At 45.4% G+C, this 14,776-nt stretch overlaps 1 protein-coding gene across 1 annotated transcript in view; it reads right to left on the bottom strand.

Annotated features, from left to right (window-relative positions):
• Positions 1-906: 906 nt before the first annotated feature.
• Positions 907-14,776, bottom strand: part of Sel1l (SEL1L adaptor subunit of SYVN1 ubiquitin ligase) — a 51,679-nt gene continuing 37,809 nt past the window's right edge. The window contains exons 20-21 of the mRNA XM_075948044.1: positions 13,698-13,826; positions 907-4,936 (exon numbers count right to left, since the gene is read on the bottom strand). Coding sequence (XP_075804159.1) covers positions 4,727-4,936; positions 13,698-13,826 — 339 coding nt within the window. The 3' untranslated portion in view covers positions 907-4,726. The remainder of the gene's footprint in view (positions 4,937-13,697; positions 13,827-14,776) is intronic.

Here is a 14,776-nt window from a genome sequence, read left to right as displayed (position 1 = left end):
GGTAGGGCAGCATTGTCAGTTAGTACTCTCCAGGAAGTTAGAGGGGAGGGGCTGTGAGAGCCAACAGAGGCTGTGGGTTTCCCTGTAATGCTATTCGTGGTACACAGCTCCACTCCCAATTTCTGGTTGAGCTGGCAGACTGCAGAGGCTGTAACTCTGATGTCTCTATCTTCACATTAGCCAAGGCCACCTCGGAGTAACAACTGCGACCCAACTTGTAGCGGTCTGTATTATACAGACCTCGTACCCAAGGATCGGTCTGATGTTGTTCTTTGCTGGACCATTTGGCAATCGTCACCTTTGAGTTTTGAGTTGCCTGCCAGGGTGTGGAGGGACAAACCTATCGTTCTCTTCCAGCTTGCTTGCTTTCCACCCCTAGCCCGGAGGATGGAACTCAGGGTTTCTTCTACTTTATTGGCAAGCCCATTCCCACTGTCACACCCTCAACCCCTGGCTAGGACTGTGTGTACACAGCTCACTCTCAGCCAATGCTGTTTTTGTTTCCCCTTTATTTAGATCTTATTTTAAATAAGTTTCATTGTGCTGTATCTGAGTTTCTGCAAGACCTCTTCAAAACCAGGGATGAACATGCAGTCATAAGCTGGCAATCTACACTAGAATCAGCTTAAAAAGAGGTAAGTTCTGCTTACTTATATACATCTCAGGCAGATTAAGGCCAAACCCAGCGATTCCACAAATAGTTATCAGTTCCTGGCAAATTCACGTCCTTCATAGAACATCTGAAGGACAGATGTTAGAAAAGAAAGACAGATTCAGATTTCCCCAGACGAGAGCCTTCTGGAACGTTGTTTCTGAATTTCAAGGAGGGGTCACTGAAATGTTGACTCTTCCAGGTTAGAGCAGAAGTCTGGATGGGAAGGCCTTTGGGCAGGGCACACAACCACAGACAGATAACCAGAGGCGGGATCTTTATTTCACAAGTTTCAAGATACAGTACAAAACGAATCTGTACATCTCTCTATTAACAGGATTTGTTTACACAATTATAATACACTTCACCAGCCTTTATACTGCATTCCATTAAATACAAAATAAATTTACAAACGTCTACTATGGTGTTCCTTCACAATGCCAGCTTAGGCTCTTTAAAACCTCCCTCGACATCTATAGTGGTCATACTTTGATCATGTCATCATTGTTCTTTTAAATAAAAGGGAAATAGTGTCAGGTTGTTCGTCAATAAATAGTAAAGACAGCACATCTGAACGGCGCCCTGCACATAACCAAAGGACCCTTCTTATGCATACAAAACCAGTTTTCTAAATGTGTAAACAGTCTCGTTAAGATACAAATCATTGGTTTATGGGATTATTTTAAATTTTCTTGAAATCCCTAATGGGTGGAGACACGTGGCTTCTTCTCAAAGAACATTACCCATTTAAAAACCAGACAACTTAACATCCAGGAACATTTCTCTCTCAGTAACTGATGAGAATATTTTTTTTTTGCATAAAATAGTTTTCTTTTGCTGATTATTTCCTGCACAACTCTGGCCATAATATTGTCTAATAAACTTTAGAACCCCTGCCAAACACCAGCTGTCTTGGCAGGGAGCGGGCCACCAGAAGTGAAGTGGTGCACATGCCACACACACACACACACGAAGAGCTGAGGTCCGCTTTTGGAAGCCTACATGCCTGCTCCCAAGCACTAAAGAGCAAACACGAGGGCAGAGAAGGGAGGAAAAAACCCTAACCAACCAGTCAAACAAAACCAAAATTCTATGTATAGAACAGCAGCCATCAGCTCATTACCAGGTTCCTGAAGGAGTCTCTAGTGCCTCTCAGGGTAGAGACAAGACAGGTGAGTGGAAAGATGTCCAAAAATTAATCTTATATTCAGAAGAATAACAAACCTTCAAGAATATCAAGATTTAGGACTTGTATTTTTACATTAATCTGGCTTAAGTGTTAATAAATTTTTGAAAAAAAAAACCAGCCTTTGATTTACCTTTTTTTTTTTGTGTGCTATTATATTAGTTAGTAACTAAAAAACCCCCAGAAATCAGAAACAAAAACTTCAAAAACAAAAACTTCACCTTTGTAAAACACCACCGAAGTAAAACTCGTGGTACTCTGAAACAGCTGGCTACCCAATGGGGCAGGCACACAGGGGAATAGGGACTGAGCAGAGACCAGGACAGACAGACCACAAAAGGCAGTGGGAGGGGTGGGCTACAGGGAGCAAGAAAGCCACGCTCTATCTGGAAATCTAAACCCTAATGCTAAAACTCCGGAATCCTGGAGTTGCCTTAATGTCACTGACATTAACTAGCTTTACTGCCACTTGATTCAAATGGATGCCATTAGTAAGAACTGTGAATTATTTTAAAGAGAAACACCAAACCCAATTCCTATTTGCTTAGGTACCATGTGCCTTGAGCAGTAAGAGAACCGGAGCAAAGCATTTTGAGATCGTCTTTGAAATAAGCTGTAAGAACTGAATTATTTTACACATGGTACCCAGATTTCTGGGTGCAAATGACCCAGGCTGGAAAGAGAAGGTGTTAACAAGCCAAGGGAAAACATTTGCAATCTTAACAACGGAGGGCAGCAAGGGGCAAGTCCACCACATGAGGAACAAGACCACGCTGACCCATCCAGCCTTAGGTAGTGTATGGCAGCTTAAGAAGTGTTTTCTCCAGTACTCTCTGAGGAAAGATGGACACAAGACTGCTGCTGTCCAAGGAGATGTTAGGTGGGTGGCACAGGACAACCACAGAAGCCACAGTCACTTTAGAGAGTTTCCCAACTATTTATTTTTAGAGACTGGGTCTTGTTTTGTTGCCTGAGCTGGTCTTGAACTCCTGGCCTAAAGTGATTTTCCTCCCTTAGCCCCACAAGGAGCTGGGACTACTGGTACACCACTGTACCCAGTTCAAACAGGGCCTTCTAAGTGATGCCACCATGGGTTACGCTGGGCTTGGGGTGGGGCTGCGAGGAGAGGCAGCAGCGCCAGTCGCAGTGACAACCTGTTTACTATTCCACTCACCACCTAATCTTTAAGCACAGGACACAGAATAAGCCTTAAAATTTAAAGGTGCTGCCCAAAGCAACATTACATTTTTTGAGAGAAACACTTGATGCTTCTCAAAAGATCTTCTTTTATGCATATGGCTTCTCTGTGGCCACCTCTTTAAATTTGGAGGCAAGTATCCTGGAGGAAAGTTTGCTTACGAGGTACCTCATAATACCGTCAGCACACACGAAAGTACACAACTTCACAACAAAGCCTTCATGTTCATTAGAGATGAACTAATCTAGTTCTGATTGGAATCCCAACCCAAAGCATTCCATACTGCACAGGTCTCATGGTGGACAGGGATGACAGAAAAGTGGAAAGGTGCCGTCAACAGGCTGGTGTCAGCTCCCTTATGGGGTGCTGGCTGCTGGACACTGCCATCTGAGGCTTACTCAGACCCCAAATTCAGCTTCGGCTTTGATTCCTTCATATGGGTGATTACATGATGTTCTCCAGGCTCGTTGTTTGTACATCAATCACAGCAGGAAATGCTCAAGTGTGACAGCCTCGATTTGCTCCCGTTTACAACAGCAGGGCGGTACCAGGACAGCTATGCAAGTGGCCGACTTCCACCGCCACACAAGACTGCCAGAGCACACAGAGCGGCACACCCGGGCCTTGGTTTTCGCCATGCGCTGACTGGGTCTAACTCACCCTTAATGATCTGAGTTTTAGTATTACAAGGGAAGTGACTGCCCGGCAGATCTTGAAAATAGAATTTGACATCAGAAGATTTTCAGAGGGTTCTCTGTTCTCTGTACAGTAAGAAATGAAAAGTGAAACGAAACCTGGGAAGCAGGGCGTCAACTTGTGGGAGGGTGTCTCATCTCCCCGAAGTCGGTTAAGGCTGTTTTCCGATTCCTCCACTGAGTCCGTCCTCTGGCTTCTGGACCACTCTGCACACTCACACCAACAAGCAAATCACACTGAGGAGCAGGGGCAAATTCCTATGTGAGTGCAAGGAGTCAGTTCATTGAGTTTTACTTCTATTCCATTACAAGAAGTGACGTTCACAAAGAACGCTTTAGCAAAGCCTTTCAGTCTTCAAGGAAGTCTGTTATGAAGTGTCGCAGCCGCCAGGACAGGAAACCGCTCAATAATCCCTTTTAATACAGAAAGTGCCATATATGTGTACTTGCAAATAAGCTGGTAAGCTTTCCCAGTTACCGCATTTCCCAAACACCCTGAAGATGCCTTGTTTGGCTTGTTGTGTTTTTGATTTAAAGGCAAGTTCTATTCTCAGACTTAAGTATGTTTTTATGGTTAAACTTGCAACTAACTGAGTTTTCCCAGGTTGTCAAAGCTTGGGACCTGAAAAGACACTGATGTAAGAACTCACGCGTGTTGACAGGGTGACAAAAGGACGCTCTCAGGAGAGACAGGTGGGTACAGTAGACATGACTCGAGTGTCTTATGCTTCCGGAAAAAAGAGAGGAAAGGAAGGAGAAAGGAAAGCCACTGAAGTTGTCATTCCATATGGCACTGAAGCGAACATTCACTGTAGCTCCAGCGAGAGCTACTCATCCCTGAAAAGGAAGGCAGCAGGCTCTAAGCAGCTTCTGGGACCCCACGCTTCTTCGAGCCTCTTCCGGGTGGTGGCCACCATCCAGAGCCCTACATCAAATGCAAGTGTTCTCAGCCAGCAGCTCCCTAGTGGTCACGGACCCAGGCGGGCGCGTGGCTGCTACTGTGGCGGCTGCTGCTCTGGCGGTCCTTCCTGCTGGGGAGGAGCTGGTCGCGGCCCTGGGGGCCTGGGTACTGGTATGTCCTGGTGCTGTCTCTGCCTGTAAGCTATGACTGTACCCAACAGCAGGGCGATGATGGTCATGAGGTAGAGGTCCCATTCGGGTCCCAAAAGCTGGTCCATGTCCAGATGGGTGAATATATCTCGAATCTTAATGAGAACAACACAGAAAGCATTATCACTTCAATGTCGGCAAAACCTCTAAAGGCGTTACATGAGAGCTGGTGACGAGCAGAAAGCTCTGAAGACTTGGATTCTAAGATGCTGTCATGGTTCTTACAAGGGCTTAAAGCTCAGAAGAAGAAACCCACAATGGCGTGTCTCAAGAACTGAGCTGCTATGTCCTAACCGCTGACAACGTCAGATGTCTACGTGAATTCTTCCATCAGAAATCTCATGCAGCAACTTCCAGCTATTTCTCACAGTAGATATCTGAAAGGACCACCGGGATGGCAAAACAAAATCCAAAAACTCCTGCATGCTGGCATATGTAACCTGCCCACAGCGACAGCAGACCAGCTGAACACTCACTTTCCCGACAGTCAGCCATGCTTCTCCGGCCTAAATAAAGACTACAGGACCAGCGTCCACTGACTAATCTCCCCTCCCCAACAGGCATGTTTCTCTGTGTTGTAGCCCTGGCTGTTCTCCTCGAACTATGCTGGCCTCAGTCTCTCAGAGATCCGCCTGCCTCTGCCTCCTGAGTGTTGGGACTAAAGGTGTGCACCACCACAGCCTGGCCTCAATCTCTCAGAGATCCGCCTGCCTCTGCCTCCTGAGTGTTGGGACTAAAGGTGTGTGCCACCACTGCCTGGCCTCAGTCTCTCAGAGATCTGCCTGCCTCTGCCTCCTGAGTGTTGGGACTAAAGGTGTGCATTACCACTGCCTGGCCTCAGTCTCTCAGAGATCCGCCTGCCTCTGCCTCCTGAGTGTTGGGACTAAAGATGTGCACCACCACTGCCTGGCTTCAATCTCTCAGAGATCCGCCTGCCTCCTGAGTGTTGGGACTAAAGGTGTGCGCCACCACTGCCTGGCCTCAGTCTCTCAGAGATCCGCCTGCCTCTGCCTCCTGAGTGTTGGGACTAAAGGTGTGCACCACCACTGCCTGGCTGTGGTTACATTTGGACTGAGATGCACACTATTTCACATGTTAATCTGAACTTACAAGTTACATCCTTAGTCTAGAGGTTTTGTAAAACTGCTCCAAACTCCTGCAATATGTATTTGTAAAGACAGGCACTAAATTTTCTAGAGAAAAAAAAAAAAGGAAAAGTACTGTGCCCCAGGGGATTCTGAGCTTTTAATCTGGTCTGGCTTTCTTATTATCATTACTTAGTATTGTTGCTCCCCACCCCCACCTCCTGGGTAGGCTGGGACTGCTTTGGTGTTTTTTGTTTCAGTTGGAGAATCTTATTGTCCTCTTTGTAGATCTGCATAAAAAAATCAACAAAAGTATCTTCTCCGTGGCATGCCACCATCCTAAACCCCAGACTGCAACCGCTGAAGGAAAGTGCAGGAGACGATGGTCTAGGATATCCCTGGCAGTCAGAGAGTTGCCTCATGCTGGCTGTGTATAAGCCAGGCAACTGCTCTGTCCCGAGTCCAAGCCCAGCCCTCACTGCCAGCTGCAGAAAGTACAGCACACTGGCTCATGCTACCAAGGAACTCCAACGAGGGACATTATACATATATAAGAAACTGGGTGGACAGGGTATAAGGGGTCCTGGGTTTTGGGAATTGTGTGGAGGACCTTGGTAGTGTGGGTTCAAGTGGCAAAGGGAGAGAAGCCCATTTTCTGTGTGAGTGTGGGAGGAGCACTGTTCACTTTTAAACCTGTAATGTGTAAGGTAAGTCTAATGGAGCAGCACATCACCCTTCAGTCTGGAATGAACAAAGGTGAATGTCTCTTAACAAGGGCTCAGAACATGGAGTGTTTCTGGAGCAAACGGAGTACAGAAAAGTCTAAGTGCAGAACCCAGGGCACTTACACCTATGTCCTGTTACTACAGTCGGGAGCTTTGAGGGGAATAGGTAGCCCGCCGCCTAGTTAGGCTCTATTATCCATACGCAGTCAGGCTATTTCAGAGAAGAAAGCTGTGGCATTTTTAACTTCTGTTTCACTGTTGGAAGAATCAGAAGCACAGTGACTCAGCTCTCAGACTCCCCTCTGAAAGACCCCTACCTAGCAGCATTAAGTTAACAGCAGCAATAACGCTATTTTACAAGGCTTGAATTTTTGAGCAATATAATTAGAAGCTAGGACAGGGGAGTTTAACTTAGAGATAAGGGCTGTGGTCAGCTTAGGGGCAGGGGCGCTGAGCAAGGCAAGATATCTCTGGTCAACCATCCGGACTGTCAGCAGGGGACTTGGGGTCCAAAGGAAGAATGGCACCCTAGATAGGCCAGAATAGCATGTATATCTGATTTCTTGGAAACCACGAAATTGTACTCAGTTTGAACCCGAGCCTTGTTTGAATTGCCCAATCAGAACCCTGTAACTATGCCTCTCGCTTCTGTTCCCACGCTTCTGCTTCCCTACCCTATAAAAAACCCACTGTTCCAACCTGAAGGTGCGCAAGTCCTCCGAAAGACTTGTTGCCCGCAGGTACCTGTGTTAACTCAATAAACCTCTTGCTGTTGCAGCCGTATGAGTGGCCTCGCTGTTCCTTGGGAGGGTCTCCCCAGACTGAAAGGCAGCCCACCTTGGGGGTCTTTCATTTTGGTGCGTTGGCCGGGAAGTGGAGACCCCTGCCCAGGGATCACCGACCCACCACATCGGGAGGTAAGCTGGCCAGCGATCGTTCTCTGTGAGTATCTGTGCTTCTGTGTTTCTGTGTATGCGCATGCGACCGTATCTGTATCTGTATCTGTACTAGTTAGCTAGCTAGAATCAGTATCTGGCAGATTCGCGGAGAAGCTGACGAGCTTGTACTCCCGGCTGCAACTCTGGGAGACGTCCCAGAGTGTCTGGGGCCAAATTTGTGGCCCGTCCGTATTCTGTGAATCCTACCAAAATAGGACTGTTCGGGGCACCCCCGCTGTCTGAAGGGTATGTGATTCTTCTGGGAGACGAGAGATCCGGACTCTCGCTGTCTCCATCTGAAATTTTGCTTTTGGCATCACGCCAAAACCGCGCCAGCGCATCTGTATTGTCTGTGTATTTTTGTGCTTAATATGTTCTTTGTTTTGTATGTCTGTTTGTACTCGAGTCTAAATCTGGTACCATGGGGCAGTAAGTAACCATCTCTTTGACCCTAACTCTATGAAAATCCAAAAGGAACGCTGACAGCCTGCCCCTCCTTCACTTCCCTAGGCTGTGCTGCTGAACTGCCCTGCTTGCTGTTGCGAGGGGGGAGGGAGCAGGGCTGTTATCTCCTGCAGCACAGCCTGGAGCCAGGCCTAGGCGGGGCAACCAGCTCCAGCTCTGAGCAAACTTCTCAGCAGGATGCAGGGCGGGGCATGGCAGCAACCCTGGCCCGAGTCAGGGAAGGGGGCAGCTGTGGCCCCCACATCTGCAGGTGAGTCCCCTCCCCGGCCCAGCAGCAGCCGCCTTAGCTGTTACCAAGGGCGCCAATGCAGAGACGCTTGAACTAAGTTGAGGCTTCCAGGTGGCCCACCAAACCTGACCTGATGAGTTCCCTGGAGGGAATGCCTCCTGGGGCCTCTGGAATCCCATTCAGAGAAAAGCTGCTAGATTGCTGTGAGTACTGAGGTGGGGTGTGGGAAGCTTGTGCTATACAACTAGGAGCTCACTGTGGACAGAGCTGAGGCTGAAGCCAGGTCCTGGGAGGATCCCCAGTGGGGTTCCCTGTGGAGAAGGCTTGTTTTCCTTGAAAAATAAGGTGCTAGAGACTGAATGGCAGCCCCCATCTGCAAATGCCATGTAAAACCTTGTGCCAAAGATCTATGGCCCTTGCCCAGGGGAAATAACTGGTGCTAACGCCAGGGTCACAAAACTAAGGCCTCCTGTGGAGACACATGCCAGCCAGTTGGGTCCAAGCTGGTGCTAATTCCTCCCCACAGGACCCAGTAAGCCTGGGAACCTGCAGTAGGCTATTTCTCTGGGATTGGATACCCTATTAAAAAGCAAAAGGTCCCCTAAAGAACCTGGACCTTTCCGTTTTGGCAGTGGGGCAAGAGATTGCAAGTAAATATCCCTGTGGCTGTTGGTAAATGATGAATGTGGATTTAGGAATGGCAGGTAATGGAGTTAGCTGACATTAAAAGGGCCTACCAGCCCTGATAACATCTGTCTTCTGGGGATACTCTATACCAGTCATCATGTGCTGCATCCAGGTAAAAGCCTCTGGTTTAAAAATTGGAAAAATTAAATTAAGTCACTTTAAAATAATATGCTTATAAAAAACTACAGATTGTTGGTTTTTATATTTCTTACTATGCAATGTGTCCAGATGAAAATAAATTCAGGCCTGGCACAGGGCCAGGGCCATATAAACAGCCCAGCTGAGCTTCTAAGCCAGCCCATGTTTAGATCTAAATTTAACACTTGTCTGCTCACAATGCTTGTGATAAGGAGGGGACCCCGCCCACATGGCCACATGGCAAAGATCTGCTAAAGCCTCTCACCCCACCACAATTGCAAGGGGGTGTTACTGAATGATGAAATAGAGATAAAATGGCCCTTTTGACTCTTTATAATGTTTATGGATATTTAAAAAAAAACATGGCAAAGATTCTCATTTATTATTAATATAAAAAGGTGCATTTTAGGTTGTTTTCAGATTCTGTCTATGATAATATAAAGGATGTCGCTAAGTTTTTAAGGTAATATGTTATCTAATTCTGAAAATCCACCATGCTAATGTTCAAAGTAGCTGTAAGCATAAATTGTCAAATGATATTTTTAATCCTGGTCAGTTTTACAGGAATAAGATAAAATCTCAGAATTGTTTAATTCGCATTTCCCTGATGATTAAGGATGTTATATTTAAGCAAATTTTAAATATCTTTCAGTCATTTCAAGTTCATTTTTTGAGAATTTACAGTTTTGGTCTGTGACGTAATTGTACTGAAATATTTATTTTTATGAGGATTAAGCTTCTAAATTCCTTATATGGTTTTAACATAATTGATAAAGACACCTTTCCTATTCTACAGGCTGATATTATGTTCTGTTAATTATATCCTTTGTTATACAAAAAGCTTCTCAGTTCTGGAGATTTCAATTACTGATTGTTTCCTTTAATGTCTACGCTACTGAGGCTATGTTCAAAATTCTATTTATATTGTTGCCCTTATGTTAAGGTCTTTAATTTGTTTGGATTTCAGTTTTGTGCATAGAGATAAATATGGATCTATTTTCATTCTTCTACATGATAATGTCTAATTAATTCTTAAAGGGAGAAACTGACAGTCAAAATGTTGGGCTCATGGCAAATCTCAGGGGGGGGCTGCAAGGCACCCCACTAATTCGGCCAAGATAAGAGAGTTTCTCCAGGGGCCAGTTAAAATCTGTGTTCCTTAAATGATTAATAGAAGTTTACAAGCATTTTTACCCAACCTCTGAAGGTCAGCAGACAGCAGTAGTCATGGCCTACATAGGACAGGCAACATCAGATATAAAAAAAAAGATACAGCAAATAGATGGGTTAAAAGATTATACTTAGTAAAGATTTAAAAAAAAATGTTAAACAAGGGACAGAGAAAGAAAAAAAGCGAGAGAGAGAGAGAGAGGCGGGAAGCAAAAAAAAAAAAAAAGAGAGAGAGAGAGAAAGAGAGACAGGACTCAGACAGATAAGGAGCGAGCCTGGGCAACAGAAGATCAAAGACAAATGAAGAGGGACACTGGAACTGAGTAAAGAATACGAACTGGACACCTTACGAACTATAAATTTGGGAAAAAGACAAATAAATGACTCGTTCCTCCCTGGTCACTTCTGAATGTATGACCAACGCCTTTTGTTGACCAAACGAGGGACTTTTGCTTTTGATGCTGTTTTCAGTTCTGCAGGAGATACAGGCTGCTTGTCTACCTCTGCCTCTACCACGCCCTCCTCACCGGGATGACCACCTCTCCCTGCCGTCACCGCTGAAGAAATCCTCACCTCCTAGCAACTGCCTTGATGCTGTGCTTGCTCTAAAGCCTGCATGAGCCCTAACTGCTCACTTTACAGTCTTGCTCCCCTCACCCATGTCAGACTGCGATACAGCAGTCAAATGCTACCACAGGTGCCCTCCTGTGCCTGACTACTGCTCCTGTGCTGGGCTGACGTCGATGGACTATGGATCCTGCCAGCATCTACATAAAGGACAGGTGAATGGCAAAATGGCAGGCTAAGCTGTGCCAGGCAGAGCCGAAAATGAGGGCGAAGCTTGCCTGGGGCACAAGGCTGGCGGTCCAAGCTGAGCAGGCACACAAGACTGAAGGTAAGCAGAAGGCGGGGGCAGCATTGGTGGACAGAAAGCAAATGATCTAGGCCAGTAGCCTCCCTTCAGAGATGGCGGCCCGACCAGAAAGCTGAACTTATGGCTTTGATACAAGCTCTACAGATGGCAGAGAAAACGTCTATACTAACAGCAGGTATGCTTTTACCCTCACCTGTATACACAAAGCAATATACATTTGCAGAAATTTTGAGCCTCCAGGAGGCCACACATTTGCCAAAGAAGATAGCCATCATACATTGACCAAGATTGAGACACCCAATATGATGGCTAAGAAGATCATAAAAAAAAAGATCATCCTAAGGTTGGGGATGCCCAAGATAATCATGTCCCATAATAGACCTGCCTTTGTTGCCCAGGTAAGTTAGGGTGTGGCCAAGATATTGGGGATCAATTGGAAATTAAGCTTACCAACCCCAAAGCTCAGGTCAGATAGATAAGATAAATAAAATTCTAAAAAAACAAATTGACATAATTGGCCCTGGAGACCAGCAAAAATGACTGGACAGACCTCCCTCCCTCCTGTCCTGTTCTGGGTTCAAAACACCCCGGCATCGTTGCCACTAGTTCTGCTGCCTGGCTAGTTAGCTGCCGCTCATGTATTTGCTGAGAATGGCTGACCTTGATGATGGAATCCTGAGCTCAAGGCTTGCACAGGGCAGGCACATCTGCTATAAGATGGGCTTACATCACCTTTAAGGCTCTTCTTTCCTAAAGTCAGAAACCCACAGGGCTCTGCTCATTTTTTAATGTCTTTTAAAGCACAATATCACACAGCAGAAGCAAAAGGCAATTCTGTTCTCTTCCTCCTCTGTGTGTCTGGGACAGATTGACAGGAATTATTTTGTACTGTTTAAGACTTTTCCAGATCAGACCGTTTTGTGCAGATAACTGCAGAGATAAGCAAACACACCTAAAGCCTCCTTACCTCTGGACAGGTTTTGTTTTTTAAAGCCTGGGTATTTATGTCCTCATTGGCTGTCCTCTGGCTTTAGGGCTTTTTGTTTTGTTTTAAACATTTGTCATCCTGTATTGCATTTTCTCTCATTGTTTGTTAAAGTTCTCACAATGGACACAACCCTGTACATTTGGATAAAGCTGATGCTACAGGATGCAATGAAAACCCGTAAATGCCATGTGGTGCCAGCTGGACCAAAACTGACCTCTCCGGCACATTCTCTGGAGTGAGGATCAACATTCCCGGTGTCTACAGTAAAAGATATTTGTCTTCATAATATTGAACTTGTCTCTTATGAAAAGGCATGTGTTTCTTAGGGCTGAGTTAAGCTCTTTGTAGTCAATAGACTATTATCGCCACAGTGTTGGGTGCTATTCTCGGGTCTACAATGGTTCACAATGTCTACCATATAGTTAATTTCAAGCCTCATTCAGACAATTTTGCCAAGAGCTATTCTGCACACCCTAGAGGTGTTCTACTATCTTCTCAACAAGGATAGTTTAAAGGATGGTTTATAAACCGCCTGGTACAATTTATAAAAGACAGACTTTCAGCTATCCAAACCTTGGTCCTCACTCAGCAATATCATCAGCTTAAACAATATGATCCAGAACATGTTAAGAATGCCCGCTAGTTGAATAAATGATTTTATTCAAATTCACAAAAAGAAATGGGGGGATGAAAGACCCCTACCTAGCAGCATTAAGTTAACAGCAGCAATAACGCTATTTTACAAGGCTTGAATTTTTGAGCAATATAATTAGAAGCTAGGACAGGGGAGTTTAACTTAGAGATAAGGGCTGTGGTCAGCTTAGGGGCAGGGGCGCTGAGCAAGGCAAGATATCTCTGGTCAACCATCCGGACTGTCAGCAGGGGACTTGGGGTCCAAAGGAAGAATGGCACCCTAGATAGGCCAGAATAGCATGTATATCTGATTTCTTGGAAACCACGAAATTGTACTCAGTTTGAACCCGAGCCTTGTTTGAATTGCCCAATCAGAACCCTGTAACTATGCCTCTCGCTTCTGTTCCCACGCTTCTGCTTCCCTACCCTATAAAAAACCCACTGTTCCAACCTGAAGGTGCGCAAGTCCTCCGAAAGACTTGTTGCCCGCAGGTACCTGTGTTAACTCAATAAACCTCTTGCTGTTGCAGCCGTATGAGTGGCCTCGCTGTTCCTTGGGAGGGTCTCCCCAGACTGAAAGGCAGCCCACCTTGGGGGTCTTTCACCCTCCATCTTTTTTTCTCACGGTATTGGTGTCTGTCTGCCAGGGGTGTGCCTGACTTAATTGTTATTACTGTTTCAAAGTGTCCAGTTAGTGCTCAGCTGTCCCTGGACAAGAAAACACCTGCACCAATGATAAACGTTTATGCTAAGGACAGCGGGAAGTGCTACTTGAAAACTCTGCTGCCTGCCTGGTCTACAGCTCACCCCACATTGCATTTTACCTGGGAAGAAGGGGAGACCCCCTTTTTTTTTTAGCCTTGAGGCCCGAGAAAGTGACATAATTGTACTTTTTTAAAAAAAGAGACATAGCTCATTACTCACATTTGCTTCCCGAATGTACTGTAAGAAATAGACGACACCCAATTTGCAGAGAGCAAGGAAGACAGGAACTTGTGCATCTGGGCTAGCCTCGGCTGCCATGTCATAAAACCGTTTTGCAAGGTGAATATCCTACAGTGCAGAAAACAAAGGAAAACTCATTCTTGTGAAAATATACAAAAAGTATTTATTTTATTTCAGAAAAGTTGTCCTACCTTTCAAGATTCTATTTAAAATTAATGCCCACTACCTAAAGGAAAACCCAAAACTTTACCTGAGTAAAATTTCTGTAATTAAATAATTTTAAAAATTTAAAATCAGGGGCTGGAGAGATGGCTCAGTGGTTAAGAACATTGCCTGCTCTACCAAAGGTCCTGAGTTCAATTCCCGGCAACCACATGGTGGCTCACAACCAACCCTCTTCCAGCCTGCAGACATACACACAGACAGAATATTGTATACATAATAAATAAATATAAAAAAATTTAAAATCAGGAATTAGAAAGTATAACTCATTTCTTCCAATGTAACGTCAGATTTTATGTGTAGACACACTGTATTCAGGCACACACCTGACACAAAATATTGCTGACCTGGAGATTTCCAAGGAAAGCCTCTAAGTTCCAAGCTAATCTTTCACTTAATACTTTAGCCAGTGTAAGAATCTCTGGTTTAGTTCACTGCGGTAGGACCTTTGAGAATCTCCAGCTGGTCCTTTCTAGAGAAGTATGGGAATCTCTTCGGGGATCTCTCAACTTCTGCTATGTGTTTTTCTAAGACAGAAATGCCTGGGGTCAACATGTAATCTGTCTCTGCAAAGGATGGCTTAGCCTGACAGACCCAGTCCTTCCTCAGGGTGGGGAAACCTCAGAGATCACTAATCTAGGCAGGCACCTTGCTATGCTGCTGCTGTAGGAGGCTCTTGTGCTGACTGATATGAACCACCACAATATAAACACTGTATCTTGCTACAGTGTTTCTGGAAACAGTGACCCCAGGATGGAGGGTTCAAGATTCAGAAGGCAGGGCAGGGATGATGGGAGCTCTGAAGAATGTTAAACTTATAGGACAGAATGCTATTA

This window comes from Microtus pennsylvanicus, chromosome 14, assembly GCF_037038515.1.
Source record: "Microtus pennsylvanicus isolate mMicPen1 chromosome 14, mMicPen1.hap1, whole genome shotgun sequence".
Taxonomy (NCBI): Eukaryota; Metazoa; Chordata; class Mammalia; order Rodentia; family Cricetidae; genus Microtus; species Microtus pennsylvanicus.
This window is presented reverse-complemented; position numbering and strand designations above follow the sequence as displayed.